General features: G+C 54.0%; 1 protein-coding gene across 1 annotated transcript in view; it reads right to left on the bottom strand.

Moving 5' to 3' along the window:
• Positions 1–759: 759 nt before the first annotated feature.
• Positions 760–15,302, bottom strand: part of Dtx1 (deltex E3 ubiquitin ligase 1) — a 29,455-nt gene continuing 14,912 nt past the window's right edge. Inside the window, exons 3-10 of the mRNA XM_051161593.1 lie at positions 12,854–13,559; positions 3,400–3,461; positions 2,982–3,143; positions 2,757–2,818; positions 2,370–2,528; positions 2,108–2,269; positions 1,938–2,027; positions 760–1,396 (exon numbers count right to left, since the gene is read on the bottom strand). Coding sequence (XP_051017550.1) covers positions 1,172–1,396; positions 1,938–2,027; positions 2,108–2,269; positions 2,370–2,528; positions 2,757–2,818; positions 2,982–3,143; positions 3,400–3,461; positions 12,854–13,559 — 1,628 coding nt within the window. The 3' untranslated portion in view covers positions 760–1,171. The remainder of the gene's footprint in view (positions 1,397–1,937; positions 2,028–2,107; positions 2,270–2,369; positions 2,529–2,756; positions 2,819–2,981; positions 3,144–3,399; positions 3,462–12,853; positions 13,560–15,302) is intronic.

The following is a 15,302-nucleotide window of genomic DNA, read 5'->3' as shown; positions in this document are numbered from 1 at the left end:
GCTCCTGCTGCCCAGGGCAGTGGTCCTAAGGTTACCTTTGTCTCCCAAACCATCACTACTCCCTAGTATTCCGCAGCACAGTCACCCAGCACCCTCTTGGCGGAAAAAAAAGGCCTGACAAGGAGAAAGACCATTTATTTCTCCACCCACAGTGGGACTGGTAGAATTTTTTTTTTCCAAAAGAGCAATCGCTGGCGTCCCTTTAAAGCTTGGCTGACTTCCATCACAGCAGCCAATCCTCAGAGGCGGAGCTGGTGGGTTGCCTGGGCAACAGGCCTCTGGTTGGCCGGAGACGATCAGCCGCCCACTGCCCACTTCCAAGCAGCGAGAAGTTAATAAAATTAACGCTTTGCCGCCTGCTCTCCATTTTCAACGCGAGGAGCCTGAACAAGGCCTCCCCTCGCTCCCTAAAAGCCAGAAGCTACAGCTTTTGGGTCTCAATGTCCGGAGCGGTTTAGTCGGGGAGAAGCCGATACAGAGGCAAGGAATGACGCCTTTGACTGGGATAGACAGAGGTCTAGGGATGGGCACAGGAGGAAGAAGTCAGGGTGCCAGAAAGATAAATAGACACAAGCACAAAGTAAGACAGCCTCGTCCCCAGTGCCCTGCAAAAAGCTACTCAGTAACCTGGGATCTCTACCCCATTGGCTTTATAGTGCTCAGTGGGCAGGTGGCGGAGCTGACATGAGTTAAGGGGTGAGGCACAGGGGCACAGGACTGGCCCCTAGAAGCCTTGCAGATTCCCCATCCCTTCGTGCTCCTGGGAAGGAGTCTATGCAGATGTAATGGAGACACAGGTGGAACCCACAGGATGTGTCATGAGGACCTTTCTGTCTCTTTTTCCCCCAAAGCTGGGAGAAGTCAGAGGCACCTGGGTGTATGTGCATGAGTGTGTGCGTGCAACAGGACGTGTGTGTATGTGTGTTTGTGTGTGTGTGTGGTGAGGGACAAAGCTCCATCTTTTCCGTAGGGAGGTCGCCCTTGCTGGTGGTCCTATATCTGCCACCCTTACCGGAAACCACAGGTTGGAACCAGCTGGCCTGGTGTCCTCCCATCACCTCCCACAGCCACCAGCCAGATCCCCTTAGCACTTCTGGCTCCTCCCCCCTAGTGGAGGGAGGTATGTGCCAAGCTAAGGGCAAAGCAAGAGGGAAGGCAGGCAACTTAGGCCTCAGGCCTTGGCCATGGCCTCAGATACGCCCTGGGCGGTGAGCTCGGCCAGCACGTTGTCTAGGTAACTGGCATCGGGGTAGCCATGGCCAGTGAGGTTGGAACCAAACTCCGTCTTGTGGTGAATCTCGTTCCACACCACCGTGTCCGACTCGCCCGTGGTATTGGATGTCCCAATGGTGAAGATGAGTCTGCGCTCCCAGGCGGTGATGAGCAACCTCAACACCTGGAGGGGGTGGGGTGGGATGGGGGTGCGTGTCACAGGCAGTCAGAGCCATGGTCTGCTCCACTGTCATCCTCTGCATAAATTTCTGTTTCTTTCCCGGCTTGTCGTCAGTACAGACGGGGCTTAGACCCCACTCTTTGCACTAAACAGTCACTTCGTGAATTAGTTTCCATGATTAAAAACCTGCAGATTTCACAGGAAAAAAACCAAAGGCACTAGCTTCTTTGGTTAAACAGTAAATAAAACCAGACAACCTAAGTGTGAAGATGAAGGGTTTGAAGAGCTGCTTGGGGTTCAAATCCCGGCTCTGCCACTTCATTGCTGTGTGACTGTGCGTAAGTTATTTGCCCTCTCTGAAGCTTTATCTTAGCTGGTGAATGAGATGAAGTAGGCTCAGGGCCTGCTGTTTAGCATGTTGGAAGAAATAACATAGCAGGGACTGTGGACCAACAGGGGTCGGGGGCGGGGGTGGGGCAGGCTTAAAAGACGGTGGCTGGGGGACCCTGTCTTCATTCATTGTTTAGACCAGGTGGGCACCCACCTTCCGGCCCTTCTCATTGTTGGGTAGGTAGCAGTGACGAGGGAATCCTCTGGCGGTGAACTTCTTGCCTGGGTTGGGATGTTCAGGGCCCTGCGGTGACAGCAGGAGGGTTCAGATCATAGAGTTTCTGGAAGGGGCCAGAGAGTTGGGGCTGTGGCCTGCAGCCTCACCTGAATGCCCGTGGGGATGTCATAGACAATGCGGATGGTCTGGGTGTCTGCAAAACCAGGCAGCGAGTGCGGGATGACATGGAACTCCATCTTCCCCGGTGGCTGTGTCCCGGTCTTCTCCCCGTAGATGGCTTTGCAGGTGGGACACTGCAGGCTGCCATCCTGAGAAGCGTGTGCTGGGGTGAGGCCCCTGGGGTCCCACCGGGCCCACACCCACTGCCCACCTCACTGCATGACACCCACCCATTGCACGGCAGCCTACCTTGTTACCATTGGAGTACATGGCCACCAGGCAGAGCAGGTGGTACATATGGCCGCAGCGGCCCAGGCGGCCCACGAGTTCGGGCCGCACACTCTTGTTCCGGAGCACGCCCTCATAGCCAGACGCTGTGACCAGCCGCTCCATGCAGATGGTACAGTCCTGGAGGGCCAGGGAGATGAGGGAGCGCCATGAGGAAGGACACAGAGGATGAGGTCATAGGGAAGGCTATGGGCTACAGAGACAGGTGTGCCTCTGTTAAACTTAAGCTCCTCCCCCCCAGGGCCTGGTGAGGAAAGTGAGGCCTGGATGGACGGGAGGAGAGGCCGGCTGGGAGGAACTGACTGGTCCTGGGCACCACCACCCCCAGGCCCCACCTGGCTGGCTCACCTCATCAGGTGGGGTTTTCACTTTCTGCATGTACCTCCGAACCACATCCTCAGGATTCTTACCTGCCAAGAGAGTGGGATGTGTCTCAGGAAGAGTAGGGGTGGGGGTCAAGTGCTGGGGAACAGGTGAGGGAGTGTCTGGAAGGGAGAGCTGAGGGTAAGCTGAGGTAGGTGCATGCTGGTCCTAAGAGCACTGCGGTTGTGTTCGGGGCGGCGCGGGACCTACTTTTTTTGAGGTGTTTTTTCTTGGTCTTGCGGCACACGCCGGGCACTCCGGGCACGGGCTTCACGTCGCTCTTGTTTACGGGTGGCGGGTGCAAAATGGGTTTGGGGGCTCGCGTCAGGCACACTGGTAGCCCGGCTGCACACAGCAGGATCCCGGTCATACCTGGGGACCGGGTGTGTTGGGGGAGGGGGGATGTTGTTTAGGGATGAAAGGCGGAGTCATGACAAGCCACGCCCTCCCTTCGTTATTGCGCTGATGAGGCAGGCGGAGGCTACAGCGGACCTACCCTAGAAAACCACCTCAAGCTTAAACCAAGCAAACCCAATTAGAAGGGCCACTCTTGAACCCACCTACCAGTTCACCGAAGGGGCGGGGCTCATGAGGCTGGTGGGCGGGGCCTCACTGGGTTGGGTCTTACCTGCCAGTGCTGGGTGGACAGGGCCAGTGCCATTCAAGTTCTTCACTGGGAGTGCCGGAACCCTGCAGGGATGAGAAGAAGCCCCTGCTGGATTCCAGGCCCAACACGCCGCCAAGCAAGGACCTTGGCTTGATTTTACATCAGGGCTCCTCCTGACGCACCCCACTTTCACCATCCGGATGAGCCACTAGGAAACCCTATCCCATTTTGAGCTCCTATCAGCGATGGGTACCGTCAGTGGACTCTAATGGAAACATCCTTAGGCCTAGTTCTGATCTTTAGAGATGTTCTTGTTTAGCCCAGGCTGGCCTCGAACCTGCATTGTACCCAAGGATGACCTTGAATTTCTGATCCTCTTGCCTTCACCCCCCATGTGCTGATCTTGCAAGTGTGTTCTGCCACACCTAGTTTTTATGTGGTGCTGGGGATTGAACCAGGGCTTCACGATGAGGCAAGCACTCTACCAAACGAGCCATGTTCCTGGTCCCACATCCTCTTCACCCACTGGAGAGCATTTGGGCCCCAGTTCTTTCTCCTTCTCTGGCCTGAAACCCAACTATCACCGAGTTAGCTTCTCTTAAGGCTTGCTCTGTGGAGCACTGAGTCCTGCAAAACACTCTGGAAAAAAATCTCAGGAAACACATGGCCGGGTGTGGTGGCGCACACCTTTAATCCCAGCACTCCAGAGGCAGAGGCAGGCAGATCTACAAAGTGAGTTCAGGACAGCCAAGGCTACACAGAGAGACCCTGTCTCAAAAATAAATAAATAAATAAATAAATAAAAATAAAAATCAGGAAACATGTAAGATGGGAAACACTACAGTGTCTTTCACTCTGAGGTTCTCAACTTATCCAAGCTCGTAAAGGCTCTGATAAGTCCTGACACCAGGCCTCACATGGTCTGCTCTTCAGATGAGGAACCCCTGGAAAAAAGTATTCTTTGCCTTCTGGGGTCAATCACAGCCGCTTTTGCTTCTTAGTGCAGATGCTAATTAGCTGGTGACACATGGCAGCATGTCAGCCTTCGTAAGCTAATTTTTCTATGTGTGGAATGGGTAGGGTGCAGCGCCTGCTTTTTGTTTGCTGAGAGGAGTACAAATCCTGGTAGCTAGGAAAGATTCTGAAAGCACCATCATCACTACTATCACTACAATTCCCATCAGCACCACCACCACCACTTATTGTCACCACCATTACCATCACCATTATCATTACTGTCACATCACTGCCATCACCATCATCACTATCACTATACCATCATCATCACCATCATCAGCATCACCATTATCACCATCATCAATACCATAGCCATCTAGACCCATTTTTGGAGACGTGGCTGGGACAACCTAAAGTCCCTAAGCACTGCTCATGTGGGAGGAGGGGAAAGTGAGGAGGGAGGAGGGATGGGTGCTCTGATGTAAGACGGGCAGGGAGGACAGTATTTAACACACATACCACTAACCACTTGTCGCCTACCATTGGCAGGGATGCCTAATCCATCACAGCTCTCTGAAGCTCAAATACTCCATAACACAGTTCTCCAGTCAGCTTCTATCTACCAGGATGATCAGATTGTTACCTTGTATATGTGAGGTTCAAAAGTCTGGTCCAAATGATTCCCCATGAGTCTGTCCCTGGGAGATGGGTAGAGAAACCCCAGGAAAAGGATTCTTGAGATCTTGGTCACACTCATCTCTCAAGATAAGTTTCAAAAACTTTTTTTTTTTTTTAAAAGAGACCTGTGCTATAAAAATTAGCTTGGCTACTGGGAGGAGGATTTCGTTGGAGCCTGATGGTACAGCATCTCAGTGTTGTAGGGGACAGTCCCGAGGTGGCACACACCCTCTTGCAGTCCGCAGGCAGCCTGCGAGAACCTTCCGTAGAGCGGTTCCCATGCTACCAAGCGTGGGAGCCTTGGGAGGTGGCCCTTTTGATGTGGGAGACACCTCTTCCTCCCAGGCATCGAGAGAACACCTCCCTGGACAAGCACTGTGGCCTAGGGCCTCCAGAAAAGGGGGATGGGGTCGCCTTCACTCCTGCCCTACTTTCTTGGGGCCCTAGCTTGGCAGAAGGTCTGAGGAAAAGCTTCCACAAGGCAGGCCTGTGCTTGACTACCATTCCCAGCCCCTGCTCAGCTGCCGTGTGTCCTCTACCCTCCATCCTGCAGAGGCTAGCCTTTTGCACTGAGGAACGGCTGGTCATCTGATGGGACCTCCACTGTGCTGTGAACCTCACTTCCTGTGTATGTACTCTTTCTCTCACACACACACGCTCTACACCAGCTGTGCTGATCTCTTAAGTGCCAGGTTCAATTCTATCCCAGGGCCCCTTGCACCAGCTAACCCCTTTCTCCAGGTGGCTCTCCTCAAGATGTTCATCTAGCGCTCTCCCTCACAGAGGTCTCGGGTTCAATGCTGCCTTTCTTTAACAGCCTGTTTCTCGTATCTTACTCTTTTCTTGGTGTTAGCACGGACATACGGAAGTCTTCACGCCCAGCCAGGCACTGTACCATCTGGCCCACCTCTGTCTCTGGTCTCCCCTCCTACTCCTGGTTTCTTCCTCAAACCCACAGGGGTTTCTTTAAGGTGTGGGCCCAGCCTCTTTTCTGGCCTTTGCACTTCTGTGCCCTCCCACTCATATCCCCAAATGAGGTCTCTCTGGATGATGCTGGGACAGAAAGGGCGCTCATTTGGCATGGAGCAGATGTGCAATACACACACCCGCAGCGCGAGTGTACGAAGGCAGGGTGGGTGCTGTCCCTGGGTGTTCTCTGATCATGTCTTAAGAAAACCATGGAGCAGGTGCTCAGGGAACGCCTCCTGCAGCTTTCAGGCTACATTCGTGCTGAGGTGAGAGCACTCAGGGGAGGACTCCTGAAGAACAGAGCATCCCTGCATTGTCCAAGGCGTCCCCAGCAATGCTGCTAATCCCTCTCAGGGCATGGTCCACAGCAAGACTTCAGGAAAACTTACACTGAACTAGGTTCCCTTCCCACCACCCAGAGGCTAGAAGCTCCAGCTGAGGGGTGGGGAACTCATCTCCTTCCCCAGTCTGAGAAGGAAGGAGGCTCACTTGGTCCCCCTTCCTACCAGGAGAGCAGGCACATGCTTATGCGTGTTCCCGCTGGAGGGCAATGCACAGAGGCAAAATGCAGGGAGGTTTTTTTTTGTTTTTGTTTTTGTTTTTTTGTTTTGTTTTGTTTTTTTTGTTTTGTTTTTTGCTGTTCCTCACATCATTCCCTGTCTTTTTTGGCGGGGGAGGGGGGTTTGGACATCTTGTCCACTGTTTCCCCATAAACTTCCACATCTGTCCTCTGAACGCAGGCCCCACTCGTTTTTATCTATGAGGGACAAAATTCATCTTTCATAGAGGATCAGGGCATTTTCCATCTTGTTTTCTAGTTGTGTGGTTCTGCTCTTATCTCGTCTGCCAGATTTCTAGCTCTGGGAACCTCCCAACCCTGTGACCCAAGGATTGAGGATAACAAAACAGGCTCCCAGTGATAAGAAACAGATAAGAAACTAGCTCACTAGCTCTGGGGTCTCTTGCTTCTGCTTCAAAAACAAGGGCTCCAATTGCAAATGCTCCCTGAAATCTCCCATACAAGATCAGAACAGATATCAATTAAATAACATGCATATCACTATTACCAAATTTGCGCCATGGCAGACATCACCAATCAATCCCAGCACTCTTTCCCACACACCTAAGATATAACTTGAGAATCACCCGCAATACCGTACTCCAGAAAGTCCATACTGCTAGGTTAGAGACACCTGTGAGACAGTCTGTCACAGACCCTGAACCTGGCAACATGATGAAGCCCAAAGAGAGGAAATGACTTCACTTTGGCCACCCAGCTGTCCTGGCTGCTCTTGGCAGTGGGACCTGTAATTTCTGGGTCCAACTCGGGGCTGACCCCACCAGGTTGGCCAGGGTTCAGGGCATTGTGGAGCTGAGAACTACAGGGTTATGCAAAGCCTCAGAGCCAGCCTGCAGAGCTAGCTCAGGGGCGGTACAAGTGGCTTCAGGACATGCCATTGATTGGCTGTCAAAGTCATCCCTTTTGAGAGCAAGAGCCCCACCAGCACCCCCTATAGATCTTCTGAGCCTCCACACTTTCTGATGGTGGTTCCCATGTCTCCCACAAACCTCAGACCTTCTGAAGATGCCTAATGTTCCCAGCAGCCCCCAGGGGAGCCCCCAAAAGCTCTGGCCTCAGTTCAGGTGGAGAGAGAGAGCAGAAGTGAAACTGTCCCCCACACTTCCCTTTCTCCTCTCTAGAGATTCCTGCCGGGACCCTGAGATGCTCTTGTCACCTGCTGCCTTTGAGTCCCTCTATACCTTGTAGCCAACTCCCTGCCCTCATGATCACCTGAGACCACCCCCTGCACTCCCCTGTCTGTGAAGACAAGGCAAGGCCTGGGAGATGGAGCCTGAGCTCAGGGGTCCACCATCAGTGATCTGGGACCCATGATCACACTGTCTTTCCTCATCGGCCAGCTCTGAGCATCCATAGCCTCAGTTTTCCCTTGTCAAATGACTCCTTGTCCCTGTCTGCCTCTCAGGGTGCGCACTGAACAACGTGGAGCCCTGGCTGCCGATTGGAACTTGAATTTTTTTGCAGGACCCTGGGGCTCAGTCCTGCTTTCAAAGATTGATGTATTTTATGTGCCTGTGTTCTATCTCAAGGTCTGTGTCACCACCACCCCTCCCCCAAGAGCTCTGGGGGAGCCCAGGTAGGGGAGGGCGGGCTGGGTTGCTGTTCCCACGCCCTTGGGGTAGCATGGGGGTGCAGACAGGAGCGTGTGGCTCCGCTTCCCAGGGAGAAGACAGGAAGTGCTTCAGGTGGGGGCTGGTTGGGAGGTTTTGGGTTTGACCTTGTGGTGAGGGTGTGACCCAGCCTCATGACAGCTACCCTGGCCAGGAAAGGGGGGGATGGGTGGGAACCCAGGCTCCTCCCTTCCCAGGTTCAGGCTCCCTGCAAGACTTGGGAACTTTAACATTTTAGAGCCATTTAAGTGAAAAGACCTGGGGGGGGGGGGGAGGAGAGGGAGAGAAAGAACATGAAGCCATTCAACAGATACAAGATCACAAGAAATAAACAAGTGCTGGGGGTGTGGCTCAGTGGGTAGAGCGATTACCTAGCATTCATGAAGTCCTGGGTTTGATCCACCACACCACTTAAACCTGGCACCGTGGCCACATAGCAACGTTCGAGAGGGCGGGAGACTGGAGGACCAGCAGTTCAAGGTTATCTTAGCTAAGTATCGAGCTCAAAGCTATCCTGGGCTACGAGACCCTGCTTTAAAAGATATTTATCATTCAAATCACCTCTCCCCCATATACAGCCAGGCACATCTTTTCCCACAGCTGAAGGCTCTTCTCAAGTCTGGATTAAGCCAGTTAAAGCAAGCCAGAGGTCCCACAGCCTGTGGCCTGTGGCCCCTCCGTCCTTTCCAGCTACTTGGGCCTCAGCACACGAGGCCAGCTCCTGCCTCGGGGCTCTTGCACAGTCTCTTCCTACCGCCTGGAAAGCTTGTCCCTGCCTCCCTTCCACGCATGCTGCCCCTAAGAGTCTCAGTATCAGGCCAGGCTGGCCTTAATTAAGTTCACAGTCTGTATACCTCAGCCCCCAAGCACTGAGATTATAAGTGTGTTCCACCATGCCCAACTTTCTTTCTCCTGACCCCCATTTATTTATTTTGTGTGTGCGAGTGTGCTGAGCTGTGCTTGTGATGGTCAGAGGATGACTTCCGGGAGTCTGTTCTCTCCTCCTACCACGTGGCTCCCAAGTATTGAACTTAGGTGGCCAGGCTTGGCAGCAAGCGCCTTTACCTGCTGAGCCATCTTGTTGCACCCCTCTCCCCCACTTTTGAGATAAGAACTCGCTATGTAACCCAAGACAGCCTCCAACTCCCAGCAGGCCTCCTGTCTCAGCTTCTGGTGTTCTTGGGTTAAAGGTGTGTGCCACCATGACATAGAAAGGGAAGGCAATAGTGACTTTTTTGTTTTTTGTTTCCTGAGAGAGGGTTTCTCTGTGTAGTCTTGGCTGTCCTGGACTCACTTTGTAGACCAGGCTAGCCTCAAACTCATGAAGATCCGCCTGCCTCTGCCTCCCAAGTGCTGGGATTAAAGGTGTGTGCCACCTCACCCAGCCAATAGTGACATTTTATTTTATTGCTCCTCTCTCTCTCTCATTGCTTCTCTCTCTCTTTCTTTTTTTCTTCTTCCAGACAGGGTTTCTCTGTGTAGCCCTGGATGTCCTGGGCTCTCTTTGTAGACCAGGCTGGCCTTGAACTCACAAAGATCTGCCTGCCTCTGCCTCCATAGTGCTGAGACTAAAGGCATGTGCCACTACATCCAGCTTAACTATGGTTCCTCCACAGCACTAACTACCTCCTAGTATATTCCGGGATCTATTTCTTTCATGTGTTGTTTGTCTTGATGAAACTGTAAGTTCTCAGAGGTCAGGGACTGCCTGCTTCACTCACTGCTGTGTCCCAGCATCCCCAAAAGGTGCCTGCCACATAGAGGTTCTTTAATACATGGGGAATTGATGGACAGACAGACAGCACTCAGGAGGCAGAGGCAGGCGGATCGCTGTGAGTTAGAGGTCAGCCTGGTCTGCAAATCGAGTCCAGGACAGCCAAGGCTACACAGAGAAACCCTGTCTCGAAAAACAAAACAAAAAAATAAACAAAAAACCCAAAACAAACAAACAAACAAAAACAACCCCCCAACCGCCCCCCCCAAAAAACCCCAAAGACCAGCGAGGGCAATGGGTTCAGCTAGTCACAGAGCAGTAGAGAAAGTTGAAGCTGGGACCCAAGATGGCCTCTGTTGCTTATCTTCTCTTTTGGGCTCTGCTACTGTCCGGGGCTACAGCCTGGAATAGCGTGAGCAGGTGGGGGAAACAGGACCCCACATATCCTGGCCAACTTAGGTTCAAACTGTGTGATCCGAGCAAGTGTCATGGTCTTTTGGAGCCTCAGTTTTGCCCTCTGAGAAATGGCAACAATAGGAGCTTCGCCACAAGTTTCCAGGAGATGGCAGAGCCATGGGACTGGGGACATGGTGCATGCTCTGTAAACAGAAACAGGCCTGCAGCTGTCCCCCATGTGGGGTGGAAAGTCTGACTCGGTTCCTCTGGCCTGCAGCTGTGTTCCACAGTGATGGACACTGACCTCCCTCGAGACAGAGCGGATCTCCCCACCCTGTGTATCCCCCAGGCTCATTCTGCCAGCTGGTTCCCAGCCGCAGCACACGGGAGTGGAAAAAACCCTGGCCAGTCCCCAACTGGCTGTGTGACTCTGGGCAGGTTGATCCCCGTCTCTGGGCCTCCCTCCTGATTGACTTCTAGTGATAAGGTGAGAATCTCTGTACCCTGACCACGTCCCTCGTACACTGACCATACCCCTACACTGACCACACCCCTGCACATTGACCACACCTCCGCACATTGACCACACCCCGGCACATTGACCACATCCAGTAGGTGTGAAGATCTCATTCACCTGTCCTGGGCAGACAGGTGTCAGGTGGAACTCTGTCTGTCGGGTGGGGAAACTGAGGCTGAAGAGGTGAAACTACTTCTGAAGGTCACCCAGCTAGTAGGTGGCAAAGAAGAAGGGAGAGGCTGAGAGAAAAAGGAACCCGTGGGGGCAGCTCATGTGGAAGGGGACCTAAACACAGGACCCCAGAATCCCAGAACGGATGAGGATGGATACAGCCATTTAATGAGGAAACACAGGAGCCTAAAGGGGACAGGACACCCTGAATCTGAGGGGTGGGGTCTTAAGGGGAACCAGCCCCACCCCCTCCTCCATCTTAGGTTTCTAGACCTCAGAAGCCTGGGATGCTTAGTTCTGCAGTTCAAGCCCTGGGAGCAGTGACTGAAGGAAGGACTTGGCGGAAGAGCTGAGGACAGGACAGGGAGGGGCGGTAAGGGGGTTTGGGGAGCAGCCTGGGGTGGGTGGGGCTGCCTGCTCCATGGAGACGCCCATGTGTCTTTTCTCGTCCAGTTCACAATGTGACAGGACCAGGGGTCAGATGCCTCACCCTCTCCATCCACCCCCTGTACACCCCCATCCCTCATGCTAAGCCAGGGGTATATTTCTTTGGATTTCTTGGAGAGGGAGGGTGGGGGGGTGTCTTGACACAGATTTGTCAGGCATGAGAAGGGGGTTCTGTATGGCTACAACGATGAGACCTGAGGGCGTGTCTAACAATTAACACCCCCAGGCTCTCTGTAGCTCAAATATACTCTATGGCTTCCAGCTGCGGGTGGCACCAACCCCAAGCTCCCTTGAGGCTCCCCAATCTGGCTCTAAGCCCCAATTTAGAATCCCCCTTTGGGAGACCCCTATCCCCATCCCACTAGGGAGGCTTGGTGTCTGGTTTCTAGAACCTTCTAGATTTGCTCAGCTTCCACTCCTACGCACCTGCAATGCCCACCCTGGGATGCCCTTCTTCCTGCCAGGTATGGAACACCAAACCTCCTCCCTGGAGTTCAGACATGTCCTCTGAGCTCCCTAAAGACAGCCTCTTCCCACCACGAGCTCCTCCCCATGGTGTCCTGATCTGACCGCCCACTCTCTCTGGACTACATGCTACCTTGTCCCACCACCTCCCCTCTCCTCCCAGGATTGTGTCCACTGACTCCCTTGACCACGGTGTGCCTGTCTCCTGTGTGTGCATGGTGAGAACTAGGCCCTCCCCGGAGTAGCTCAGCTTTGCGAGCTCACACTCCACTCCATATGTGAAGAATGAATGCTAGGCAGGGAAAGCTGAGTGATTTATAGCATGTCCTGAAGGGGTGGCTTCCGGCACCGTCCTCACTGACCCATGAAGTGTGTGCATGAACAGGGCCTGCAACATGGATCAGTGGGAAAAGGTACCTACAGCCAAGCCTGACATCCTGAGTTCGAGTCCCTACCCCACCAGTAAATAAAAAAATAAATAAAACTTCCATTACTGGATCTGTTCGTCTGGGCTGAACCCTTGCTCTCCTGGGTGATGGGCAAAAGGTACCTTTCATTTATGGCTTCTGGGATTGTCTTGGGGGGATGTGTCTCAAAGTGACACTGAGAAATTTGGCAAATAATAAACATATTACGGCTGGGAGATGGCTCAGTGGGTCGAGTGCTTGTCACATACTGATGAAGGAAGGCTTAAGTTTCATCCCTTGGGAGGGCGTGTGTGTATGTGCACGTGAGTGTGCACGCATGTGTCTGTAAATAGCCAGTCACAATCCCCCAGCGCTGGCTCTGGTGGAGGGGGTGGACGGGAGGATCCCAATGGCTTATTTGCCAACCAGCTTAGCCAGATAGTGAACTGGGACACCTTCCAGCTGTAAATGGGGTGATGGTGGTCCCTGACTCATGGGGTCCTGCTGCCCACCTGTGCTGGGGTGGCCCTGGGTGCCCTTCTGGAGAAGGTGGGGAGGTCTTACCCAGGCGGGATAGAGGCGCGTGCGCTGACGCTGGTGGCTCTCTGGGGTCCTGGCCGGCTGAGGTTGTTTTGGCCCGGGGTGGGCGCTCCGTTGGGGGCGCTAGGGCTCCGTGGGGGTACTCCTGGAGGCGGCGCGGGCTCCGCAGGGCCCGCAGCAGGTGTGGCCCAGAGCGCGGCCCCGGCGAAGGTGGCGCTAGGGCGCACAGCGAGAGCACCCGGAGGTCCTCCGGGTGGCGGCAGCGGCGGCGGGGGTGGCGGGGGCGCTGGAGGCGCGGCTGGCGCAATGGGCGCCTTGCGGCGCTGCGAGGCCAGGATGGCGTTGGAGGCGGCGCGCGTGCTGTTGACCAGCAGGCACTGTTGACAGGAGCAGGGCTGACCCGAGCTGGCCCCCACGGGCCAGGACTGCGATTTGGGAATGGAGCCAACCGTGAGCGGGTAGGCCAGGTCCAGGCGACGGCGCAGGCGACGGCGGCGGCGCGTCTGGCGGTTCATCTGGGACATGCTGTTGAAGTAGATGAGGTAGCAGAAGCCGAGCGACGAGAGGTCGAGCCACGGGTGCTGCTTCTCGTACGCGTTCTGGATGGTGATGCAGATGTCCATGTCGTAGGCAGTCCACGCGCCGCCGTCGTTCTCCCACTCCCACACGATGCCCTTGCCCGGCGCCGACGACGGGTCGTAGAAGTTGCGTCGCACTGGCCGCATGGTACCTGCGCTCAGAAGGGAGAGAGAGAGGTGTCATCACAGGTCCCTAAGGGGACCTTCAGAGCCAGGAAAGAAATCAGCGCAGACAGAGAGAGTCAAGATATGGAGACTGGGCCGCCAAAATGGCTAAGCAGGGAAGGGTGTTTACCACCAAGCCTGACAGACAACTTGATTCTAATCCCAGAGCCCCACATGGTGGAAGGAGAGAGTCGGCTCCTCCAGGCCGCGATCTGACCTTCAATTAACTAATAAATGAAAGCCATTAAATGCTAAAAGGCATGGAGGCTGGGAAAGAAGGCGGCAGAGGTCCAGTCAACATATGGGGAAACAGGTGCACTAAGGGGCCAGAAAGGGAACCAAAGGGTAAAAAAGAGCAAGAGGTGGGTGGCCCTGGAGAGCCAGCCTACCCTCTGCAGGGGCAAGATGGACCCTGAAGGTCCTGGTTACAACAGGAGCAGGGAGAACAGCAAAGTGGCCACCCAGAGAGCAAGTGCCCACTGAGCTCCCTCCAGAGACTCCCAGGGTGCCCAGCAACCTGAGCATTTGTGGGTTTCTTCATTCACACGGGGCCCACTGGATGCTCCCATTGGTCCATTCATTCCTTCACGCCTTCCCTCAACCCTCACTTCATTCATTCAGCCATCTCTCCATTCACTCAACCACACCTTCTTGTGTACAGTCAACACTTACAAGAACCCTTTCTCCTTCTCGCCCCTGACTTTTCCTTTCCCCTCCCATATGTGTTCCAAGTGAGAGTGGAGAGTGCACCCAGACTCCATGCAGCTCTGTGATATCCCAGCCTGCAGTTTGCCAGTGGCTTCCCTCCTTTTTTTTTTTTTTTTTTTTTGTTTGTTTGTTTGTTTTTCTTTGCGCTGGCCAAAGCTTTACCTCTCTGCCCGAGAGCCACACTCCTGAGAAAACTGAGGGGACCAGTGGCTGACAATGCTTGATGCCAGACTTCTTGTTACTTTAGTTGGCTCTGGGTTGCCTAGTTCAGGTAACTGAACTCTTGGGATTGCAAGGACACAGCTGTGGAAAGGCTGCCACCTGCTACAAAGCTGTGGGAAGTCCCTTCCCAGGCCTCTGTGGCCCGGACAACAATTAATACTGACAGGGCCTAACACCCATCACCTAGAAGCCAAACCTCTGGCCATGTCTGGGAGGGGATTTCTGGACTGGGTTAGTTGAAATGGGAAGACCCACCTTGGATGTGGGCAGTACCATCACTGTGGGCAGGAGGGGGGGTCCAAGATTGCATAAGAAGAAAGCAAGCTGAACGACTGAACGGCAGCATTCCTATCTCTCTGCTTCCTGACTGTGGAGGCCACCTCCGGCTCCTGCCGTCACCTCCTCCTGCCATGACTGATTGTACCTCCAAATTGTGAGTCAAAATAAGCTTTGCTTTTTTGTCAGGCGTTTTATCATGGCAATTAGACAAAGAATTAATATCCTGCCTTCATCCTGACAGTAACAGGGAGCTCCCGGGCCCACCACGTCCCTCAGACCACTGCAAGGATTTGAGAGTAGCCTTCCTCAAAGAGGGTGCATGAGGTCCCGGGGATTTGGAGCAGACAGCTCTCATCTCAAGTTCCGGTGTCACAACAATCCAGTTCTGTAACCACCTTCAGGTGACTTCCTCTGTCAGCCTTGGTTTCTCATCAGGTGGGCAGAGCTGCTGGGGGGGGGGGTGCGGGGAGAATCCTGCCTCTGCTTTGATACCTCCCAAATGTGCTGCCATTAGCCTCACA

The sequence above is a fragment of the Acomys russatus genome, chromosome 19 (genome assembly GCF_903995435.1).
Source record: "Acomys russatus chromosome 19, mAcoRus1.1, whole genome shotgun sequence".
Lineage (NCBI taxonomy): Eukaryota > Metazoa > Chordata > Mammalia > Rodentia > Muridae > Acomys > Acomys russatus.
The sequence above is the reverse complement of the archived record's forward strand: the minus strand, read 5'-3'. Positions and strand labels throughout refer to the sequence as shown.